Genomic DNA, 19,075 nt, shown 5'->3' with positions numbered 1-19,075 from the left:
TACCAGAAAATAGTGAGAACCATCATAAACATGGGTAACGTTTGAAAGGGGGTGTTCAGTAGTAGCCGTTTTAGATCCGATTTTCTTTCACTGCAAACATTACATTGCAACAACACGGTTTTATTCCTAAATGATCGACAACGACCAACCTGCTCTCGTTTACAACATATGTACTCGATGGATTTACTGACGGATTTCGAACTGATGCTATTCACATGGATCGGTTCGGCCTTCGACAAAATCAACCATGATGTCGCAATAGCGAAGCTGCACAAACTCGGTATTCATGGACAACTTCTGCGTTGGTTCCTCGATGGAAGGCAATTCCAAATCAGCATTAAGGACTGTCTATCTGCACCATTCTTCACTACATCCGGCATCTCAATAGGTAGCCATCTCGGTCCATTAATTTTCCTCCTCTACTTTAATGACATCAATATTAAATTACAAGGACCCCGCCTTTCTTTCGCCCATGATATGAAAAATTTTCGACAAATACGGGATAAAACCGATTCCGAGTTTTTTCAGAGTGAACTGGAGAGCTTTAGTACGTGGTGTGACCTAAACAGAATGGTTTTACATCCGAGTAAATGCTCAATCGTTACGTTCACTCGGAAACGCTATCCGATTCAGTTTAACTACCATTTATTCGACTCGAGCATTCCAAGACACTCTCACGTCAAGGGTGGTGGAGTTATCATGGATGCAGCACCACACACTTCATGCTTCGTGGATGAGGCATGAAGACAATAAAGATAAAACAACCCAATGCAAGAGCATGGGAGGTATGAGCCTAGAAGCGCAAGAGCATGGGAGGTATGAGCCTAGAAGCGACCGGGCCCACTATATGTTGGATACTGTCAACGTCTGTACATCAACATACGGATGCCACCCCCTGGATAAGAATGATCGACCCGCGCGAAATTAAAATTTTGTGATTTGTTTCTCGCATCAATAAAAATATTATATATGCACTTCCATATTAATTTTAGTGGTTTTAAAATAGGTTATATGAGGGAAAAAGCGAAAAAATGCTAATTTTCAATAAAATTGCCTTTGGTTCACTTCAATCCATTTTTGGGTTTATTAATATTCCTTGGATCTTCAAATTTTAAAGGTGTATGAAATGACACCCATACTGATGGTGGTTTTCACTATTTTGTGGTAACCGGAAGTCGCCATCTTGGATTTTAAAATGGCGGTGAAGGTCAATTTTCGATGTCTGCTGATCATCCTCTTTCAAATGACACCCATATTGATGGTGGTTCTCACTATTTTGTGGAAACCGGAAGTCGCCATCTTTGATTTCAAAATGGCGGTGAAAGTCAATTTTCGATGTCTGCTCACCATCCTCTTTCAAATGACACCCATATTGATGGTGGTTCTCACTATTTTGTGGTAACCGGAAGTCGCCATCTTGGAATTCAAAATGGCGGTAATGGTCAATTTTCGGTGTCTGCTCACCATTCCCTTTCAAATGACACCCATATTGATGGTGGTTCTCACTATTTTGTGGTAACAGGAAGTCGCCATCTTGGATTTCAAAATGGCGGTGGTGGTCAATTTTCGGTGTCTGCTCACCATCCCCTTTCAAATGACACCCATATTGATGGTGGTTCTCACTATTTTGTGGGAACCGGAAGTCGCCATCTTGGATTTCAAAATGGCGGCAATCGTCAATTTCCGATGCCTATTGACCTATACGGATCCTATATTACACGTTTTCTAAGGCATCGAAAAATTTAATAAAATTTTATTTCCCACACGTCCGAATAAGAAAATTCTGATTCTTTTCTTAGCGCAAAAATGGGTTAATATTCTATACCAGTCTTGCCCTGAAAATTTTGTCGAACCATTTTTGCGCGAATTAATATTTGATCCACTTTTGCCTGAGGTGTGATGACTATACCATTTCTGATCTAACAGAATATTTTAACCCACTTTTGCTCTGAACAAAATTTTAACCCACTCTTACTCTCAGCCTCTCATATGACAATAAAATATGGAAGAAAGCGACTTTCCTGAGTCTAACGTTCAACAGATTGGTGCAGGCGCAATTCATCTTGCCGTCAAAACGACGGAGGCTCAAAGTAATTGGAAGCATTATTTTGTACTTACTTAGAATTGGGGTCATGAAATAACCTATCATTCTTATTGATGTTCCGTTTTCCATCGTTTGTACCGCGGGATAAAAAAGCCATCTCGCTAAGAGTCTGAAAAAGTAACTCTTTTAATAAAACAAAGTAATAAACAAAAGTTTTTATATGAATTATATGCGAATTAATCTTGAAAAAATATTTCAATTTGCAGGACGCTCTGGTTTTGCTAGGGAGTTTCGTATTCAGCCACTAGTCATTTAGCCCCCTTACTTACATTATCAATGTCCCTACTTTTGTTTAGAGTATTTTTAATTTTTTTCAATTTGTTCAAATAACTGACAGCAGAACGGTTTCCATCTGGTTGTATACAGTTTGCATTACTGGAGAGCGTAGTAGTTGAAGCAGACGGTACTATATCGTAATCGTCGAAGAGGTTATTTTGCCTTACTGGTATTGAGCATTGTTGACGACCAGACGATAATACTTTTGGAGAGATCTCAGCAGCAGTGGACGGAAAAAATACATTTGTCCAGAAATTGTTGTCATTTGCAATGCTTGTTTGAAGCTCTTTTGATGATGAAGGCAAATTGTTACCGTCTAGGTTCAAAATACCAATCCAGTTCCTAGACGCGTTCGAATAACTGTTAGTGCCGTCTAGATTCAAATCCACAGGCACAGTATTAGTCTTCCAGTTCATGGCACATTGACTGTCGTTGGTTTCCAGATTGTTACAGCGCCGTTTATCCCAATCCCGCTCCCGTTTTCGAGTTTTCGTCGACGATATGATAGAATCGCATTCACGATCTTGGCTTGTGTTCCGTTCAACACTGCACGCAATACCTGGTTTGGTTACAGTTATAGACCAACTGGTTTCTGGTAATTGAGAAATATCTTCTGTGTTGCGACAGTTGACTATGTTCGCTTTAGCTATGCTATTAATGGATGGTGTAATTCCAACAGCTGCATTTTCTAGCATCTGAATGTTGTTGAATAATCTATCATAGCGATCAAGCGCAACCTTTTATGTAACAAGTAGTACAATCAAACCGAAAAATAAAACAAAACAGAAACCAGATAATTAAAACAAGCAAACTTAAATGTTATAATAAAACATAGGGTAGGTATAGTAATATATCGTGTCAGTGAGCATTACCTGAGTATTCCATGAAGCGTCGTGCTCCTCAATTTGCGTAGAGGGGGCAGTATTAGCTGAAATTATATAATCACCTTTTATTGAAAAGTCCAAATTCAGTTTTTTCGAAATACATTTAGGGGTACGTAGAACACGAGCACGCCGACATTCAAACTGTAGGTTTTTTCATGACCGTGCAATATAATTCGAGAATGAACTTTAATCTATCAAAACTATAGCCTCATTTGAGGACGAGAAACTATGAAGTCTTCGGTAAAAATAGACCACGTTACGTTCTAGCTTACTCTCCTGCTCCCACATGTTACAATTTGTTATAAACCATCCCCGTTAATACATAATTTATTAACGGTTTCTTAACAGTAACAAAATTCAATACAAAACCATGCACTCTGCTATACTTTTAAGCTAATCGATTATTTAAATTAATTAATTATCTCTTGGCATTAATCGATTACAGTTAGCAATTATGTGAAAAATAATCTATATGCTATTAATCGATCAATAGGAAAAATAAAGAAAAAAATTGGCTAATCCACCTAGCCAAAATAGGTTGGTCTGTTCCGAACATATATTTAAAACAAGCAACTTCACTATTGAGGGCTGTGGTGTGGAAGCCCACGCTCGCCAAAGGAAATATTCCACGTCTGAAATTTTGACCATTTCAGATTAAACCGTATCCAGTTTGAAACTAGTACAATTACCTTAAGGAAGGTAAGGATTTCACCAATTTGTGGCGCGTTCAACTTGCAAAAACTCTACCCCAAATGTACGTTGGGCGCCAATTTGTAGCGCGTGCAAGACGCACTAGCGGTCCTGGTCTGCGAAATTGTTCCCCAGGGAACTCAAACAAGTTATTTTTGCGCCACCTCCGAAGAGGACCGCTTGTCACGTTGTATTTGCCCGGCAAGAGTCTAAACCTCAGGGCGGATTCTCGTAAAAGAACCCGAAAATATCAATGAACGATTTGGCAGACCTGGATAACCATCCAGTAACTTCGACTCGGATCGAATAGCGCTGAAAAGAAAACTAGGAGAATCCCGTCATTCAGCCAGTCAAGAAATACCACCACTCACGTGTCTCATCACAGGCACAATTCCTTTTTTTTATCCCTTTATGGGCAGCTAGGGCCGAGGGTGGTGGCTAACGGGTTTCATACATCCTTGACCTGACGGACAAAGCTATGGTGCCTTGAACACAGGCAACGCAGATCCAAGGCCATCATTGAAATGATAAGTTCTGCGTTTGAGAAGTACTTCCCCCGGTTGCCAAACGAATACCTGTAATTATTACTTGTTGCATTGTATGTATGAATCTAATGTTCAGTCCTGGGTGGTGTATGCGTGGAAGATGTAGTTTTTAGCGTTCGAGTCCAGGAGTGCATATCTGTCTGGGTTAGCGTGGGCGTTTACTAATTGTGTAAGTGTGATCGGTAAAGGCTCGAGCATATGAACTTTGCGTGCATAAATCCGATTTTAGATCCGTGTTGCCATTCGCACATTCACGTGTATTCTCGAACGATCGCGCGCGGACCGTGAATCTAATAATTAATTTTCAGTGTATGGTAGAGAAACGTGTTGTCTAGTGAATCGGTCCAACTGAAGGCATGAGTCTAGGCTGATCGAGAGTAGAGAATTCCGAACGTAGCCGGTCTATGATCGCGCGAGTGGTGGGTTAATGCTTGAGACCGCGGTTGTAAAATTATAGGTGCTGAAAAGTTCACTTAAGTAAAGGGGTGTTGGCGAAATTGCGAGCGTAGGTGTGTGTGGATGATTGAAATTGTAATGTAAGTTCGCGTTTTTGACCAGATTTGTGTTATCGCGAAAGTTAGGGGCGTTTGCACGTTTTGGATGTGAATGTATATGGGAGAATATGCAATTGACTGTGCTAGTGAATATCAGTATGAACCAAGATCAAGATACAGTAATAAAAGGAAAAATAACATGCCGAATGTTTCTTTTTTTAGGTCAATAACCGTGCAGTGAAAAATGCTCAAAAACTCTGAACTAGGCCCCATCGAGTCCAGTCTGTCCGTCTCGTCCTGTCGTGTCTGGGGTTTCCAGGTTACATGCATTCACCAGATGAGACTACCTTATGTCAGCTTACTTGTGCACTGGTTTCGGAGAATCGAGGCGATCATCGAAATGATAGATCCTACGAGTGAATGCACTTGGCCCAGTCACCTGTCAAGCATTTGTGTATTTGTGTGTGTTGAGGTATGGGTGGAGCCTGTAAATAATATTTTAATACGAACAATATTTTATACTTCTAAACAAGAAATGTGTAATATACTACTTGCAGTTTGTTGATCGTTCCTACTTATCTGATTCCATCGAGTATGAGAATACATCTCCATTGTTCTAAAACCTGGCGACGTCAGATGGCAGAGAAGAATCATTGTGGGCAGCAATGTTGCTCTTCTTGGATGTATGAGCTCGAAAAGGTCATCACAAGAATATAACGCATGAGACCGAAAATAAATTAAAAAAAAATAAAGAGAAGAGTTAGTATTGTTATTGAGTATTAGTAATAGGCCGATTTTTCAAGAGTTGTCCTACTGGAACTGTAGAGCTAATTGATTTAATTAAGGCATGGACCTAGACTTCTGGAATCGAGGATTGAGACTTCCGGAAGCGAACAATTCATGAATGCGCGAGTGCGGGGGACTGTAGGTTCACGCTTGAGACTGCGTTTGAGTGATTACAAGTGCCGAGACGTTCATATTATCACCGGGATGTTATAATGTCTGGAAGAGCGCGAGTATAGGTTGCGTGGATGGTCGCGAAGGGCTCAAGCATTTTTATGTTTGTTTGTCGCGTGTATGTGACTTTGCATTTGATTTTTATGTAGTTTCGCGCGAACACGGGCAATTGGAGGTTCACTCTCGAGACCGGGATTGTTAATTTATAAGTGCTAAACCATTCACTTAGTCACCAGGGTGTTATACTTTTTACGAGATCGTGGGTGTGGTCGTGCGTGGATGATCGCGAAGGACTCGAGCGTTTGTATGTGGACGTTTTTGTCGCGTGTGCTAGTATGTAACTTCGCGTTGACACATTATTTTTATAAGCGTGTGGCCATTCGCATGTTCGCGTATTCTTCAACGATCGCACGTCTTCTCTAGTTTTTATTTCTATTGGTCCAACTAAAGGCATGAATTTGGGCTGCTATGATCAAGGGCGGAGACTTCCAGATGTGACCGATTCATGATTGCGCGAGCTTAGGTTCTTAGGTTCCAACGTTCACCCAATCAATCGGGGTGTTTGAATATTGGCGAGATCGCGGGCGTTCGTATTTGTGACAAGGTTCGTGTTATAGCGTAGGCCACGTTTGTACGTTTGGAATGAGGTGCCTGCAGAGAGAATTGGGCCCACATTGTATATTATTTGACCATGGCAGTGCATAATAAAGGTCGCCAAGTTAAGTACTAAAATTGATCACAATGTAGCTTAACTAAAAAGAAAATAATCGTATCCCAAGTTTATGTGATATTATCACTGTAATACTGCTTTGGTGGAAAAGCCCCCGGACCACATCAAGGTACAGTATCATGCCGAGGGATCTCATCACAGGCACAATTCCTAAATTCAAATTGACCCGTAAAGCTTCAGAAGTGGAAGGAAGAGTTGAGGTTCCCAAGCAACCCAAGACTTGGAGTAAAAATAACAGAAAAAAGAAACTAGAAACTACTGAACGAATGACGTGAAACACCTTTTAAACCGAACCAACCATTGCGGGGGAAACTGACTACAAAAATACACTCATTATGATTTTTACATTAATTACAACAGATTTCTATTCACGGACGGCATTCATTTCACCTCCTCATACTCTTCTTCACTTTCCCCCTAAAACTGTCTACCTAACGTGTGCGGTCTTAGTTCTAGCGACATTTATCGCCCAAGAACTATCTACCAGGTTTGTTATTTGCTCACGCAATGTGCCACAATGAGCGAAATACACCGATTAAAAATAGAGCAGCACAAAAACACTGCGATGTGCAGAACGACCGCACAAAAAGAATCTTGAAAACGAAAAAGAGTAAGATCTGTGCACCAAGAGCTGCACAATTTTGTTCAAAGAGCCACCTTGAAGAGTCACTTTTTTGTGCCTCCCCTCACTGGAAAGCAGGTAGGAAGGCGAATCAAACTACAATTCAGATAAAGTTTGATCGGAAGAACGTTTTAAAAATGTTTTTATGTTGCCTTGTCTACTTACGTGCGCATGGGACCAAGATGCACACTAAAGAGCCTCTTTATTTCTACTCTTTGTGGTGTGCAGTCATGGAGTAGAAGACGCGTGTGGGAGCCACACACTTCGAAGTGAAGAGGTTCATTGTGAAAGAGAAGAGCGGTGGTTCGCATGAAAAGTGCAAAGAGCTTTTGTTATTCTTCTCTTTATTTGCTCTGAGGTGCATAACATCCCTGCTATCTGCTTCAAAAAACTTCGTGTGCTATAAACTATGGCCTAAGTTCGATCATGCGCATGTCAAAAGTGTTCTACTCAATCATTTATACGGCTTTGCTTACGGTTGCGGAGCGTTTCTATGCTGTCGGTACTGCAGATGCTCCGAAATGAACGGCGGTCTGGTTGCTCGACTAGGACGCGTGGAAGTGTTCGGTGACGGTTTCACAGCGAGCCGAGCTTTGACTTGTGTGTCGCTAGAACCGTTTCGGTCGGTCGACAACGGTCCGGAAAATGCTAGTCGGTGGGAAATTCACCGGCGACGAAACTTTCTTTTTGGAAAACAATCGCACACGTTTGCCGCACAAGACTAGCTTTGTGAGCTTTGAATTATTACAACAGCTCGACATTACACCGCGAACAAACTAATCACTCGCACTTCTGTCTTCTTCCACGATCCAGGACAAAATTTTCATGCAAAAATATCTACAAGCGACTTGGTGATGAAGCTTTTGTGGAACGTCTCTAGAAAAACACAATTTGCGGTGTTAACTGCCATTCAAAAACTACTTGACCGATTTATTTCAAACCTTGCATACATATTCTATGTAAAAAATGCCTAACCCCTACGTTGAGTTTTTGAGATAATTTTTCAATTAAGGGAGTCTTTTACTAATAAAATGGCGGAATCGCTGTTTTTCAAGAAAAATTTCGCCGTTTTTTGAGTAAAAAGCCCCTTTAATTGAAAAATTATCCCAAAAACTCAACGTAGGGGTTAGGTATTTTTTACGTAGAATGTGTAAACAAAATTTTAAACAAATCGGTCAAATAGTTTTTAAATGGCAGATAACACCGCAAATCGTGTTTTTCCAGAAGTTCCACAAAAAGTTTCGTCACCGAGTCGCTAGTTGATATTTTTGCATGAAAAAATTACAGAATGTTATTGAAATGATGTAGTATAATGTACAAAAGTTTCGATCAGTTCGCTTCCCCCATCTTTCTAAAAAAAATTGACAAAAAACTGATTTTTTTTACGCTGGAAACCTTAGACCACCACGCCCCCCCCCCCCCAATTCATGTTCTGCGACGTTTTATTTTATATAGGTAGTTGTTTCAATGTGGAACTAGAACAGAAACAATTACATCCGCAATATAGCGTTTTATAATTTCGAATAATATTGTTTCAAAATTTAAATTAGTATACTGCTCACAATCATAAATCAGTCTCACAGGGAACCCTATAAAACATGGGAATGACTTGCGGTTATGGGAAGTTTACACCATCTGCTCTACCCATAAAAGCTTAAAAGCCTCATGAATTTTTGTCGAAAATGAGTTCTTTAAGAGCTTTTGTTTTTGCTTCCCGGGACATCACCCAGGATAAGTTTGCTTAGATGTTCACATATGTCGCGTGCACTGTTTGGATTTTTTGACATTAAAAATGTCTTACTCCACTATCTGGGGCTGGGTGTCATTCTAAAATCTAAACTATCTCCCATGTAACGAAACTATGTAAGGTTTGCACGCTTATAACTCCGATATTACTAGATGAATTTTAATCATTCATACACCAACCGATTCAGAAACACCTAACTTAAATGTTGGTAATAATTTAATATCTCCCCAATAAAAGTAGACTTTTGGAAATTGGTAAAATTAAAAGGTTCACGGAAAACGGGAAAATTACCATTCGTGAGGCAGATTTCTCAGACACAGCCGTCAAGAGAGGGCAGCTTAGTTGCTCAATGAAACACGAAAAGTCATAAATAGAAGCAACGCATGTCCTTTTAATCAGTTGTTGCTCTTATCCCATACGAGCAACATCGTCTCCGGGCGATGCAATAAGCGCTATCGATTTTCGGTAACGTTGGCATTTGCACACACTCGCACCTAAGTGACTAAACCATATACGGTTAGTTTATAAATAGAGGTGACGCGTACCCGTTTGAATCAGTTTTTGTTCTTATGTCGAACGGGTAAGATCATGGCTGCAGCGTCTGGGCGCTACAATAAGCGGTAGATGCTATGCATTTTCGGCAGCGGTGGCCGTGTACAGATTTTTCGGGTACCACCACGGTGTCACAGAATGATTTACAAAGTGGGTGGGTGGGGTGGTTTGGATTTAATTCAATACGGTGTGTGCTGCTTAAGAGTGTTGCGTTTGAAAAAAATATATTTATTTTTATGCATGCGTGTGCGTTGTAACGTTGTAAAGAGCCTATTGGTTTTCATGTTTCATATTTCGGTTATATATTTTTAATCAGTAAGGCATCTGACAACGTGCTTCTGTAGTTATTGCACTGTTCAGCAGCGTAGTATTTTATATAGGAGAGTACACTCAGGTTTTTTACGCGGATTTTGAAATTTACGCGGTTTTCATTAACGCGTTTTTTTTTAAGTTTACGCGGCTTTAATTTACACGGCCTGTATCCCCTGCGTGAAAAATCTGAGTGTAATTGCATCGGAAACAATCACATTCCCAGCAGAACTTTTTGTTTTCTAATTTCAAACACTTTTGTTTCGTACTGCACACAACGGAAAATTTTAAAACAGAACTTACCGTCCCAGCAGCAGTTTAAGCGGGTGTTCTTTTTCGATTCAAATTCAAGCCATGTCTTAAGCGTTACTGGACTTAAAATTGCTTTCCCAGTTTATCCAGTCAGAATATCTGTCCTACCCTATGTATTTAAAACACAGTTCTAATTGCGTTTTAAAGTATACATCAAATAGAACGGTTGAGTATACTAATTTAAATTTTAAAATAAATCTGGTTTAAATTATGAAACAAACCGCTGTATTGAAGATATAATTATGTCAGTCCTATTGCCACATAAAACACCTATAAAACATAAAACGCTGCAGAATTGGTTTAATAATACAATGTTTACACTACAGAGTTATAACACGTTTTAATAATTAGCAACAAGAAAAATGTCACCAAGATAGCATAAAAACCCATTTTAACTGGTAGTGCGAACGTTGCATAACAATGTAATTTATCAAATAATTTCATTTTTTCCACCACTAATCGATCAAGAAATATTTAAACTTAAGATTGTTTACTTAAGTTCATTAGTACATTATTGAAAATTTAAATGGAAAATGAAATTTCATATTTCATGGAGAATCTGTATACTTCAGTTGGCGGGCGTGGGCTTCCTCATCACAACTCTCAATATGGAACTTTTCTTTTGAATATATTTTCTGGACAGACCAGCCTATTTTTACTAGATGGATCAGCCAAATAATGCCAATCACCTAGTGAGATACTTGATTAATTAATAGATTACCGTTAAAAGACCTTTAATAAATTATGTTTTGATGGGGAGGGTATATAGCAAATTGTAACATATGAAAACAGGCGAGTGAACAAGAACGTGAGTCGATATGTGTGATAGATAAAATTCATTTGCACGCTCTTAAAAAAAGCTACATTTTTAATGTCACCGTGGTCGTGTCCTGTACACAACCCTTTAATTTTTTTTTGTGTCTAGCTAGTGCTAACTTGGGTACTAGTTTAGATACATCGTCTAACTAGACACCCAGTTGGTGCTAGGTACTGACGAAATGAATTCGAAACACAAAAAATCAAACTTAATTTATGTTAGGTTATGTGCCCTTAATGTGCAAATTGGTTTAATCAAATTTTCTCCAAAAGGGATGCGCATTAAGCCAGTTACTTAGACGTTCATATATGTCGAGTGAACGGTTTGAATTTTTTTGTCTAACTAGTGCTAACTTGGGTACTAGTTTAGATACATCGTCTAACTAGACACTTAGTTGGTGCTAATTACTGACAAGATAAATTCGAAACACAAGAAAATCAAACTTAATTTAAGTTAGGGTTTGTTCCCTTTAAGCGCAAATTGGGTCATTAAGCTATATAAAGTTTTCCGTCCCATTCGATAAATTTTAGGTCCAATATATACAATATAACATCATTTCAAAAAAATTTCGTTGTGATACGTAAAAACGATTTTTTTGTTTTTTAAAATAAATCTTATGTAAACATAGATAACCATATATAGGAAAACAGCGGTTGTTTACATCTGGCCTATCAAGACAACCCCCAAAATGAAAAAAAACTATATACATGGGATGGTGTTTTATGTCAAATAAAAATAACCAGGAACATGTAGGAAAACATGTATTCATTTTTTTCTGACAGGGCATCGTTTGTCGTGGAATTCGATATGTCAAATGCTTCGGATAGTGTCAAATCAAGACTGTCAACATATTTCTTTATTTTAAATTTAAATTTTATTTTCACGTTTCCTGAGTTGGAAAAAAAACTTTGTTGTAATAACGAAAATCAGCTTTATCTATGTATGTAATAAAAAGATTTTTTCTCATTTAAAGACCCAATTGGTTTAAGGCTCAAGATCCCTTTTTTGAGCATGCGTTAGAATTGAAGGCTCGGTAGCATGGGTACGAAAAATTGTATTCAGTTTTGCCACCGGATTATTCATTTAAACCTTTCCAAAACTCTAGAAGAAGAATATCAGTCGATTTATTAGATCATCACTCCAGCACAGTGTGGTAGTGTGACAAAAAATCACAGCTACTTTTTCAAGCACCATTTAGCTAAACCGATAGTTTTTCCAGCAGCTATTTTGTATGATTTGAATCGTGATGATCTAATAAATCGACTGATATTCTTCTTTCCGAGTTTTGAAAAGGTTTAAATGAATAATCCGGTGGCAAAGCTGAACACAATTTTTCCTACCCATACTACCAAGCCTTCTAACACATGCTGAAAAAAGGTAACTTGAGCCTTAATCCAATTTTCTCCCTTTTGGGAATTAATATGGCATAATGAGTTATCTGTTGGATTGTATTCTGTATCACCGCTGAATCACAAATAATTAGAAAATATTGAAAAAAATACCAAAACATGGTTGTCCCATCCATAAGGCTCTATCAAAATGTAAATCTTGAACAGCATTTTTCTCGGTTTGCTGTCTTTCAATATGGGACTCTTATGCTTTAATAGGTAGTGGTGCACTGCAAACCGATTTAGCACAATTTGAACTAAAAATGCTTTTAATCCACCTAACAGTGTGATGAGACATTTCTTATAACTCTTATCACTCTCTTCGGATATTATATCGTTTGAGAACATTTAGAGCTTGATGCTTCGCGATGTTTTTGATAACACATACTACATGGGATAGTGGCAGGACTCAGAGAATCGCTCAAATCAGCATAGGACAACATCAGTGCTAGAAATCTCAAACCAAATCAATGGGAAAGCGAAAAAATGGCCCATAAAATAGACATACAAACGAATTATTGCTAATGCTCTATTAATAATAAAATATCTAAATTCCTCAATCAATGCATTGTGGTGGGAAAACTGAATTTTCCTAAAGGGGTTATATATTCTACTAAGGCCGAAAAAATCGATTTTTTTTTTTGAATCGATTTGAAGATTATACTTTACTCAAATTTCCAACGCGACTGAGAACAAAGAAATCAACGCTTTTTCTAGAAAACGGCGATACTATCAGTGACACCATTCAAATAAAATCAACAGTGAATATTTCCAGACTTGGTTTTATTTCCTATTTAAGAACTATTGTGTTTTTTACATCCTAGATTGCATGATTCAGTGATCGAAACCCAAAACTTCATAAAGTATTTGAAATTATTGAATTAAAATTTGTTTTTGCTATTGAAGTTGACAAAATGATAGTATCGCCCCTTTGGCGATTGTTTACTTTTTCGGTCCCACCTATCAGCATTGAAGTATCGCCCTTACGTTTTTTTACAATAACTACCGTTTTACACCACCGATTTCGTCCGGGTTTTTTTCAATAGCGATTATTGTTACTATTTACAGCTGGTATCAGCTTGATAATCCTAAACAATACGAAAAAACAGTTTCGCCTCGAAACTGCTAACAAAAAAAGTATCGCCGTGTTTGTTTGCAGTTTCGCTTGTTGAATTTTTTGCTGTAGTTTAAGAAAGCAATATCGTGGAATCCAAATTTTTAGGTTAATTTCTTGCATTTCAAAGCCCTAATACGCATGTATGAAAAAAGCCTTATGTTTACATTTATAAGTATCGCCCTTCCCAGTAGTATCCTCGATTTGAATTATTATCGCTAATCCTAATGCCAAAGAACAAATAAAAACCTCTCGAAAACGAACTGTTTGAAACTTTTCGATAACCTTCCGTCACTTGCGTTAAGGTTGCACAGAGAATGCGCAAAATTCGCAAACGAAAAAAGCAGTTTTTTTCCACACCGTATGTCAGATCTTCATAAAAATCAATCAGCAGTACTGTAACAACATTCTACACACGCTGATTTTTATGAAGATCTGACATACGGTGTGGAAAAAAACTGTTTTTTTCGTTTGCGAATTTTGCGCATTCTCTGTGCAACCTTAATGCACTGGGTGCACAGTGCTCTGAAAATCTAGCGAAATCGTCTTAAGGCACCAGCGGGTCTAATTCAGAGCTATCTGCGCGGCGAGTTAAATCTGTAAAGAATACTAAAAATTAATTTCTATTCCATAATTTTCATTTCAGCAATTCGAGAGATCGTGCTCACCGCAAGCCATGAAAAATAGACTACTTTGTGAAGCGATGGTCACTATTTATTAAAAAAATCACGGTTAAATAAAAAATAAAACTATTAAAAAATTTCAAATAGTTTATAATTTTCACAAATTTATTAGGAAAAATTGTTTAATAAGCTTTCGTAATATTGTGTAGGAAAAAGCTGAAAATTTCAGTATTTTCTCTATCTGCAACATATAAACCCTTAAGTATACCATTTATTTATTTATTTATTTATTTATTTATTTATTTCGTCAATCGATGTAGACTACAGATTTCCTTAATTACTAATGTGTATATTTCGTGAATTTAGTATAAATGAAGCAATTTCGGCTTTTACAGAATCATCCTCTTACGCGTTAGAATTTCTTCTGTGTATAAAATATTGTTTTAGGTTCAGTTTAGACATTGTAAAATCATGTGACCTGTGTTCGATGGTCACAATAAATCCGTGGTCACTGGGCCAGCTTAATGTAGACCCCTAGAAATTTTGTTATATTTGTAAATATTGTCAGTAAATGTCTAAATGTGAAATAAATGTCATAGCTTCCGTGTTTACATGTTTGAAGGATGTTTATTTCATGTTTAGTAGTCTTCTGTTGGTGCCCGTCAGTATTTATTCATTTATTTATTTATTTATTTATTTATTTGTTCATTTGCTTGTTATTTATTTATTTCCCTGTTATTTATTTATTTATTTATTTACGTGTTATTTATTTATTTATTCCATATTGATTTATTTACACTATTTATTTACTCAATTATTTATATTATATTTCAGATAGTTTATTTACATTTTTTGTTCATTTGTTTATTTTGTGAAAATTATCAATGTAAAGGTTATGCATGCAGCCAATCCGATCTAAAAATTCAAATAAACTTTTTATCGGGACACCAACCCATATATGTTTGTAAATAATGTTTTGCTTTTGCTACGCGATATACGAGAAGAGGTCATCGATCGCGAGTGGAGATGGTTTCCGGGGGCACGGGGAAATAAAAAGGGCTTCCCGCGCCGAAAACGGGATCAGTTAGTAAAAGTTCGGTCCGAGGAGTGATGACCCGCGGCAGCGTAGTCCCTTCGTCATACTGGGATAGTGCGTTTCACTCGTGATACGGAAAATTGAAGTGGGATCTGAAAGATCCGAAGCACGATCCGCCAGAATCACTACACGATCGTTAACTTCTGGCCGGATCAATCGAGTGGGGTCAAAGTGTAGGCAAAGGCCTAGGAAAAACTTTTCACCCAGTGCGAGTGCGAGATTGTGGTCAAATGACGCCATTACGGGAGACGACTGGTGTGAAGTTTAGATTAAAACAGCTGTAAACCCCACTCGATAGTGCAAAGACGCGCGCGAAAGTTTATGTGCAGTGTACCACTCCCGGACCTTTACCGAAACGCAGGCCAACGTTACACGGCCGAGTTGCCGCCGCATCTGGATCCCGACCGACGGAAGTACCCGGTCTGAACACTCGTTTGCTGTTCCAGTACCAGTTCGTCGTCGCCCAGTCCCGGGAAACCCATCGCAGCAGCAAATCGACCAACGTTCGTCCCGGCCGCAACGATGTTCCACACAGCTGAAGTGGAATTAAGTGTATTATGCGCAAGTATTTTTGTTTTGTTGAAATAAATGTAAGGTCTTGTCATATTAAGCTGTTTCTTATATAAGATGTGATGAGGTCAAATTAGTTCACTATACTGTTTATTTTTGTAGTTATTTTGCCCAGAGACCACGTATTTAGGGTTGATAGTCCGCCCGTGTGAAATTCTCCAGGAGACCGTGGTAAAACGACCCAAATGCTCGTGTTTTAGTGTACCGTTAAATAGAGTGAAATGTGCTAGTCCGTGTAGTTCGTAAAAATGAAGTCGTAACAATCAATTGAGTCGCAATAGTGATTATAAATAGACATCATTCGATTTATGGGGCTATAATTTGCATAGTTTGTGCGAAAAGGAGTTATTGAAAATATACTTCGATTTCGTAGCTGTCGTGAAGGTGCATAAAAGTTCAATTTGGATAAAATTTCAGCTGAATCGATACGATGCGAAACGATATTATTAATGAATGAGAGCATTGCAAATTCGCGACGCTCCTTTAATGTTTGAATATTGATAAGCAAGCAGCGTGCTTCATAAGATGGCAGAGGGAATGCTGTCCATCCTAATTTACGAAGGGCAAATAATAAAAACTGCTTTTGTTTATTTGTTCAATACATCAACAGGCATATCAAAGCCCCAATGATGTTGACTTAAATACTAGTCTAATTACTAACAATCAAGTACACAAAAACAATAGTCATACAATAATTAAAAACAAATAAAAAGGTCAAGTGTTGTTAGCTAATTGATTAAATAATCTGGAAAAACGTACACGCAGATTTTGTCGAGAAACGTTGAAATCAAATGCCGTAGCTGCTTGGTTAAAAATTCGTTGCAGACCAGTGATGGCTCCATACATACTATAGTTAGTGCGTCGGAATGGTAATCTGAGCATAATGTTGTTGCGTAGTGTTCGAGGAGCGACGTTTATGTTGATTTGTTCCAGAATAGCTGGGGCATCTATACGACCTTGCAGAGTGTCAGCGATGAACAAGGCTCTTGCAGTATTCCTTCGAACATGTAGGGGAATTAGCTGACACCGGTTTCGGTAGTCGGGAAGGATCTCTCCACGGCAATCTACGAAGCGCGAAACGTAAAAAGCTACGCTGAACGGACTCTATTCTCTCAATGCCATTATTGTAGTTTGGACTCCAAACTTCAGAGCAATATTCTAGAATTGATCGCGATAAAGAACAGTAGAGCGATTTGAGACAATAGATATCCGTAAAATTTTTGGCTATTCTGAAGATGCATCCCAGTGCTCGAGATGCTTTACCAACTGCATAGGAGACGTGCTGTTTAAACGTAAGTTGAGGATCCAGAATCACTCCCAGATCTTTAACGTGACTGATGCGTTCAATGTCTGTTTCTAGTAGACGGTAGGTAAAATGAATCGAATCTTTTTTCCGTGAAAACGATATTACCGAACACTTCTTCGGGCTCACGCACATGCGGTTCGTGTTACACCAATCAGCAAAGACATCAAGCTGCTGTTGGAGAAATCTGCAATCTTCAATTGACCGAATTAGGCGGAATATCTTGAGGTCATCTGCGAAGGACAATCGTGGAGTCTTCATAACTAGATGTACATCATTGAAATATAGCAGAAACATCAACGGTCCCAAGTGGCTTCCTTGAGGTATTCCTGACGTAGAAATGAAGGTGGGGGCCTGACAATCTCCTATGATAACCGCTATCTCTCGGTCTGTGAGGTAGGATCGAAACAACTGCAAAACACTACCATTTATTCCAAATCTCTCCATTTTTGCGATTGCGATATCGTGATTTATCTTATCGAAAGCGGCAGATAAGTCGGTGTAAACAACGTCGGTTTGAGCACGATGTTCAATACTCTCTGTTATGTAGGATGTTAAACACAGCAGGTTAGACGCTGTTGACCGCTCGGACGTGAAACCGTGTTGATCGTCACTTAGGTACTGCTTACAATGAGCCTGAAGAGGTTCCATAATCACCAGCTCGAACAACTTTGAAACTGCACTCAATGAAGTTATTCCACGGTAGTTATTGACGTCTCGCTTATTACCCTTCTTGTGGACAGGGAACATGTTCGCGTATTTCCAGCAAGACGGGAAAACTCCTCTAGCAATAGATGCTCGAAAAATATGAAGAAGCGGAGTAATCAAAGCTTCAATGTGCCTTTTCAGGATAACGGAGGGGAACCCGTCGGGTCCCGGATTGAAAGATGACTTAAGCCGAGAGGAAGCTCTGGTAATCATCGTTGCATCGACATCGATAGCACCCAAAGCTTGGCCTACAAGTGGAGCTCTGCTAGTGGCGAGTTCGATTTGCTCAATAGTTAGTGCCTCATCTGTGAATACATTCGCGAATTTTTCCGAAAAAAGTGCACATATGTCTCGAGATGTGGTAGCTGTATTCCCATTGAAAGTCATAGACGACGGTAGGCCTGATTCCTTGCGCTGCTCGTTCACATATTTCCAGAAACGTTTAGGATGCGACTTGAGATTACGCTGAATATTTTGCTGATATCGATAGAAACAGTGTTGGCTGGCTCGTTTGTATGCATGGTTGAGACTGACGTAATAGTCTCTGAGTGATATTGTGCGATACTTGGTAAACCTCCGCAGGGCAGCTCTCTTTATAGACTTCAGCCGTGGCAGTGTCCTCGTTTGCCATGGAGGGCCGGTTGTCGATGGTGAACTTTCTTTGGAACGTGCCTGTCAATAGCATACACCAGAACGTTTGAAAAGGTTTGAACTGCGGTTTCGACATCTTCGGGGTCCAGAATATTTTCCCAATCGATGGTGGAAAGAAGGTCTGCGCTACGGAAATTGTAGGAGACAGAAAGCGGTAATATATCGAAGTCATGCACCACAAAGCTATCAATCGTGGCGATCAGTGGAGGATGATGTGCCACTGGTTTTACTAGGGGAGAGGGAGCCGTCACTATTGATGTGGCGGAAACCTGATCGTTCATCGTTCAACCATGTTTCGACGAAGACAATGATGTCAAAACTCTTATCGGAGACTGCAAGACGGTATTGCTCAACGATTGAATTAATACCACCAACATTTTTGTAATATAGCAGCAGCTTAGCCCGTCGTTGACCAATGCTGGAAATCGAAGAGCTTTGAGGCAAGGAAGAGCTCACAGATGCATTGTACTTGCCTGAGGTAGGTTTGCGGAAGACCCCTCGTCCCATCTCCACCACAGGACCGGGACGGCTGCTAGTCGCTGGCAGGAAAGGCTCGACTGTGGTGGGGGGACTAAGAGCTTCC

General features: G+C 39.1%; 1 protein-coding gene across 8 annotated transcripts in view; it reads right to left on the bottom strand.

Moving 5' to 3' along the window:
- The window catches only part of LOC131682785 (E3 ubiquitin-protein ligase TRIM37-like), a 256,669-nt gene that overhangs the window by 82,316 nt on the left and 155,278 nt on the right, over positions 1 to 19,075 (bottom strand). For 4 of the 8 annotated variants that reach the window (XM_058964520.1, XM_058964522.1, XM_058964521.1 and 1 more), the window contains exons 11-13: positions 3,253 to 3,308; positions 2,374 to 3,117; positions 2,119 to 2,213 (exon numbers count right to left, since the gene is read on the bottom strand). In XM_058964520.1, the coding sequence (XP_058820503.1) occupies positions 2,119 to 2,213; positions 2,374 to 3,117; positions 3,253 to 3,308 (895 nt within the window). The remainder of the gene's footprint in view (positions 1 to 2,118; positions 2,214 to 2,373; positions 3,118 to 3,252; positions 3,309 to 19,075) is intronic. The other 4 variants (XM_058964525.1, XM_058964527.1, XM_058964526.1 and 1 more) reach the window with 2 other exon arrangements.

The sequence above is a fragment of the Topomyia yanbarensis genome, chromosome 2 (assembly GCF_030247195.1).
Source record: "Topomyia yanbarensis strain Yona2022 chromosome 2, ASM3024719v1, whole genome shotgun sequence".
Classification (NCBI taxonomy): Eukaryota; Metazoa; Arthropoda; class Insecta; order Diptera; family Culicidae; genus Topomyia; species Topomyia yanbarensis.
The sequence above is the reverse complement of the archived record's forward strand: the minus strand, read 5'-3'. Positions and strand labels throughout refer to the sequence as shown.